Raw genomic sequence first — 6,529 nt, 5'->3', positions numbered from 1 at the left:
GAAGGAGCTACTATTTATCTGCAGTGCGACCAACAAAAAAAGACTTGATACTAAGGCTCGACGATGTCCTCCAGCGTATTCATGGTCACGGGTTTCGACTGAAAAATGAAAAAGTGTGTTCTCGAGCAATACACCCATTTGCAGATCGATTTTTGTTTTCACGAGAGACTCAACTGAATCTCTCGTTTATGGTATTCTCGAAAACAGTCCAATTTGGGTTCAAGTAGAACATAAAGTTGGCGTGAACTCGGGGACTGCGTCTACCTGAGGATCCCCAAAAAGGGCAAAACCGGTCGTGGGCTGTCGAAGAGTTTTCAGCAACCTTGTGAGTAGTTTCCTTCGGGAAATGTGAGTTCTTTTTTATTCCACACATTATATTAGTCTTGTTATGCATAAGAGTGGTCGTTGACCCGATTCAGCCAATGTAAATACCATAATGAAGATGCCCAGCATCTAGGGTGCGCGAAGTAAGTTCTCCTCATGCATCATCTACGGGAACCTCGGAACCAGACGAAGGTGTGCTGGTGAGAACAGTCACGCCATTGCCAAGGTACATTGGACGCGGTAAGAAAGCCCATGGCGCTTGATATGGTTCATGGAGTCACCACGGTCGACGGCACCTTGGTGCAGGAAATGCTGAGTTACCAACCAAGCTGACCATCACGCTGTTCACAGGAGATTCTCTGGTTCTTTCGATGAAGAATCGCACAACAATGGAGGAAGAACACCCTAGTGAAGTGTGAAAAGAAAGGGAGTTGGCATTGAGTCCATCATGATAATTCACCCATTGCTTACTCCCTCCGTGTGTCTCTGATGTTCACTTGCTTTGCTACTCTGTAGGTACACTTTCGCCACATACATGATTGTACGGGTCACCGCCACTCGCTGGATCACGAGATCTACCTTTTTACCTTGCACTCACAAATCACAGCTCACAGTCAAGCCCTAGATCCCAAGACCCCGTTTTTCCCTACTACAAACCACGATACACAAGGATGACTCATCCGATATCGACTGTCTACCGTCTGATGCGGTAGCAACAAGTCATGTGCTGATACACACACACACACAAACGTCCTACAAATAGGATGCCAGCACAGCAACATGACGCAACTCAACGGAGCATCGCACGTCACCCAGCTCGGAGCGGAGCCGCTTGGGGCTTACGGCGTTTCACTCACGGATTTTCAGGAATACGTGTGGCTGCTACAACAGCGAAGAAAACACGAAACCTGCATCCGGCTTCACAACAGGATTTACCAACCTGAATCTGCAATACGATAAGTCCCCTTGTTCGTATATACACCTATTATAATAATAATTTTACTCAACAAGCAGACATTGCTAGTGCTCTCCGTTTTCTCGTTCATACGACTAGTTTTCGGGTTCTAGTAGAGCATTGACAACTCCATACCCGCCATTCACCTTGCCGTACAAACTACTCTTGTCCAACACTGCTTATGCCAGCATATATCCACGTGTATGTGTCACTTGACTGCTGACTCATGCGTGCTCGTGCCCTGTTTTCTGTGCCCCTACTTGTTCTGCTGTGATTTCCGCCAATCAGAGTCACGAGACCGGCACACCGAGCCGACATTCCGTTCACCGTTGTTCGGTCTGCGCGCTGTTTCGGTCAGTGATAGACTTGCGTACTTGTGGATGCCAAGAACGTGGACGATTCAGGTCCGTTTAAATAGTACCATTGACTTTCGAACTTCTTTCTTTTGATGTTCGAGGTCGTCAAACCTAAACGTGACTCGAAGTTCCGTATCGGGAACCTCAACAGGGGTTGTTGATCTGCCACAAAACGTCCCATGTTTCCAGAGGAAACGTCCAGAAGCAAGATGCCTACACCTTCCAAAAGCATTGAGATAAACACTTCTGAGTGGCATTTTGGAGCAAGTCGCCACCAGCCGAGAAAGTCCGTTTTACGTCTCAGCATATGAGAACCAGGTGTTGCACTGTTCTTTCGCTTGTGCGCATTGCATGCAGTAAGAACCTATCGATTCTCAATTTGCGTCCACCCAGTGTACTCGCTGCTAGTTTGTACAGTTTGCTTACACCTGGTTTTCTTTCCCGCCTCAGTTATACCCCTGATCATTTAGTGATTAGACAACTCACTCTTCCCATCAATCTAATTTAGCACTATTATCACGGCCTGTGTTATTTCATTACCTGCAGCCTACCCAGGAAAAGACGAGCGCGCCGATCACGACCACATTCATATGACCTCCTCGGTGCGGCCCGTTCCTTAGTCCGTTACTCCATTTTCTTTCGCAGATTTCCTACTGATGACCCATACTCATTCTCATTCGTCTCCATCTTGGACAATGATAACCCTGTTATCTTCCGTGCATGATGAACTAGATCAGCTGACCAGTCACCATCACCAACTGTAATGGAGTTCTGGGCAACAGTGGTACGCCATCGATGGAATAGTCCGAGAGTAACTATTGACAGGATACTCCGTCCGAATCCAGGATAGCGCGGTCCAAACACCCCTGCACACCCACTAAAAGAACTACTGGGTCATCGTTTCCCTGGCTATTCTGTGGAGTACCTGGTCCTACCATGGTCTTAAGGGAAAGTTATAGTTGTTCGAAGTTACCTGAAGGTCGTATGAGTAGCAGAATTTCCGATATATCCTTTTTCGATGGTTTCGGGATGCAATTTTCGGTCATTCGTATCAAATGGTCCAACCAACAGAACTGGTTTCGCATTGGACTACATGCAAGTACAGCCGTTTATGATTTTGAAATGAATCTGTGTTCGGAACTCGGTCCTCCCATTCGATTCGAAAGAATTTACGCAGACAGTACACATGAAATCGGTTAATAACCACAACATTCACTCTATATGGCACTCAGGTCTTGTACATTAGTGAAGAGAGCACAGAAGCATTACGAAATTGACCTTGGAATACCAACCGACCGATGGTGCATCTGTGTCTTCAGAGTTGTCTAATAATGTCAGACGTCGGTCAGGTGGTTGAATTTAGTTATCCGTTTGATAGCCAACAATCTTGCTCCACACTGGGCGTAGCTGGATATCTTTGGCGATCGACTGCCTCAGTACTTGACAAAAATGTTAAAACCGTGCTTAGCATCCCTAGATCAAATAAGCCTGTGTGGCACTCGAGTCCTGTTACTATGACCTTTGGCCGACGCATGCAGTGAACCAAACCCAGTTCACATAGCTAGTAAAACAAAAGACTTCACCATAACCATTTCACGCAGGTGTTCTATAATGCCTTTCCTCATATGCCTCATCCATTCTACCAGTTCAAATGTTCTGACAAGACTGTGACTGGTTGTGAAGACCGTAATCCAGTACTCCACAGAGAAGCACAATCCCCGGTTTCTACAGCGTTCCTCCCTTCAGAACTACCATGGGGTTATTTCTCCCGTTACAACAGATAATAGTAATCGAGAACTTATTAAAGGTTTGTCATCGCTGCAAATTTGAGGATGTAGTCTTCCGGAACATGCTGTTGTGAAACGATCCGTGGACTCCTAGCTGGTCTCATCGCATTCATCATCATCATCATCATCATCAGCGTCATCATCATCATCATCATCACCATCATCATCATCATCATCATCAGCGTCATCATCATCATCATCATCACCATCATCATCATCATCATCATCAGCGTCATCATCATCATCATCATCACCATCATCATCATCATCATCATCAGCGTCATCATCATCATCATCATCACCATCATCATCATCATCATCATCAGCGTCATCATCATCATCATCATCACCATCATCATCATCATCATCATCAGCGTCATCATCATCATCATCATCACCATCATCATCATCATCATCATCATTGTCAGCTGCAAGGACCGCGTACTCGTCGTACAGTGGTTGTAGCTGCCGCAGTTCCGTTCACCGATGATCTGGGAGGAATAGGTAGATGCGCATTGCACGCGCGAGCTGGTAAATTAGTGTATAAATCCAGCACTGTCAGTGGGCTGTCCAGTGGGGAGAGGTTGGAAAAAGAGCTATGCATTGAAGGCAACAGCTTGGATGCACGAGCCGCATTGAGGGCGCGACTAGGCCATGTCTGACAATGTCTCTCTCTAGCCATTGATGTGGCCCGTCTCGGAGTCCCCATCCAGGAAGACAGCAATAACCAGCGCAGCTGAGTTTGTGCTAATGGCTTTCANGTTTGGCCGCCTCTGGCTCTCTTTCACCCTTCACGTGGTTGGGCGAACAGAGCCCTTCGAGGAAGTCGGTCGACTGGCATACGCAGCACGTGGCCAAGCCAACACAACCTATGCAGTGTGATCAGTTCATCTATCGAGGGTGAGTTATTTCTCCCGAATACCATTCGACGTACTTCAGGATTACTGATCCGGTGTTCTCACCAGACTCGTGCAATGCTCCGAATTCATCGATGGTAAAACACTGAAAGTCTTTTGACGTCCTCGGCGCGCAAGCGGCCAGGTTCTGATCCATATAGTACTATGGAGCGCACCGCAGCATTGTAAACTCGCATTCAAACTATTTTTAAAGAGTATCACAACTTTCCTACTATGGTCTCAAACTTCTACCCCAATTCTCACTCGTGTGCCCTCCCCCACTAAACTTCTTACCCCCTCACCACATCCCCTGGACTTTTTGACAGAGATATTTCCGCCAGGGTTTGTGATTTCAAAACATATCTAAGTGCGACGTAATATAAAAGAGCGTTTTAGTCAGGGATCAATGAGATTTATATCAATCCTAATCATAGGAGTTTTATCGAATAGTCAACGCCTGCTTTACTGAATTTTATCGTCTTTACTCTGGTTTACCTGGGGTTATTTCGAAATACTGTGTGGTAGAAACTTTTAATTACTTCTGCTCACCACTTACGGAAAGTGTGTATTTCGTACATGACCCGGGAGTTCGATTTGTCAACCGATGCGTTCCTAGCGCGAATGGACCTTTATCTAGCCCCTTTGGACCAACTCCCACGATTTTGATGTCCACTGGTTTTATGCCGAAACCCCATCTCTCATGTCGCTACTCTTCACTTGACTTATGCACTATCCTGTGTCTGATCACCCTGGTCAGTACTTGTCAGTCCTTCTCTTGACTGATTGAAGACGATTTGTAAGGTGAAGCAGATATGGTAGCTGACAGTCATTGTACATGTTTAAATGACAGAAATATCGATGTTTGTTCGGGCTAGCCGGAGGACGTGACCAAATCGACCATAATCATCACGGCACGTGACGTGAAAGCATACACACAAATGAGGTGTGTATGTAAGGCGCAGCATAAAGCTGATTGGCTCAGCGGGACGTAGACCTCGCCGTCTGACGAATCGGGACAAAGCCACTAAGAACGAAAAGACTATGTCGAAAAAAAAAAATATTAACCACTGTAAACGAAAAGCGAACGACCGTCGACCACGCCATGGCATCTGCAGGGGAGGACAAGCCACGCACGGTGATTTTCCCCATCGATGGGAGCGAACACTGCGAACGGGCTTTTCAGTGGTATGTGGATAATGCGAAGCGTCCAAACGACAATGTGAAATTTATCAGCGTTATTGAACCGGTTTACACAAGCCCAGCATTCGGAATGGCAATGGAAACACCACCCTTACCGGATGTCCATCGCGTTATGGAGGAAACTATTCAAGAAGGAAAGAAAATATGCCAAGACAAGATGAAGAAAGCGAAATCGCTTAACCTCGAATCTCAGGCATTTTTACACGTTGACAGTCGTCCTGGTCCTGCAATCGTAAAGGCAGTGCAAGAACACGGAGGGAATTTAGTGGTTATGGGGAATCGAGGTATCGGTGTTGTCCGTCGTACCTTTCTAGGCAGTGTCAGTGACTACGTACTACATCACGCTCGTGTACCAGTTGTGATTGTTCCACCACATGGGGAAGCGACCAAATGATATCTGACCCCGTTTTGTGGCCCAGTGTTACTGTGAGTCTTGTCTTATCTTATCACTATCATATAAACGTAATTACTTTGCAATGTGCGTCTCTCTTTCTTTCACGTGATGCGAAGCTTCCTCCAAGACGGTGTTTTGTCCTCACCTAAAACTCACTTGGTTTGACGCCTGCTCTGCTGATCCCAATTAGCGCCGAATTGTTCTCAGAAAAGGATGAGTCAGCTCACTAGCATTATTATTGGGAACTAAAGGGGAACTTTTTCATTTGACTGTACTGAACCGCCGTCGCCACCACCCTTTCGGTTTGCCCTGCTGACCTTGAAAGTGCACCAAGCTGTTCGACTTGACCAAGTCGACTCAGCGATTAGAGTTAGCAACTGTTAAATTCAGGGCACCATATCGCTGCGCACTGATCTTTGGTGTAGAAGAATGTGGACATCTTGAGTAAGAACCCACGGATCGTTGGTACGGGGACGACTCAATATCCTCGGTTCTCATTTTTTCACCAACAGTGGGATTTTTTCCAGCTAATCCCCACCAAAAAATTAACCCCTGTCACCCAAAAAAGATGAGAAAAAGAGGATATGAAATTGTACTTTTAGTTTTTATCGAAGGGG

General features: G+C 46.2%; 1 protein-coding gene across 1 annotated transcript; it reads left to right on the top strand.

Moving 5' to 3' along the window:
• Positions 1–5,420: 5,420 nt before the first annotated feature.
• On the top strand, positions 5,421–5,909 carry T265_13453 (hypothetical protein; the record flags this gene model as incomplete). The annotated part of the gene is made up of 1 exon (XM_009168955.1): positions 5,421–5,909. A coding segment is annotated over one exon (489 nt), but the record flags the coding sequence as incomplete, so codon positions are not given.
• Between the last annotated feature and the right edge of the window lie 620 nt (positions 5,910–6,529).

The sequence above is a fragment of the Opisthorchis viverrini genome (genome assembly GCF_000715545.1).
Source record: "Opisthorchis viverrini unplaced genomic scaffold opera_v5_68, whole genome shotgun sequence".
In the NCBI taxonomy this organism is placed as follows: Eukaryota; Metazoa; Platyhelminthes; class Trematoda; order Opisthorchiida; family Opisthorchiidae; genus Opisthorchis; species Opisthorchis viverrini.
This window is presented reverse-complemented; position numbering and strand designations above follow the sequence as displayed.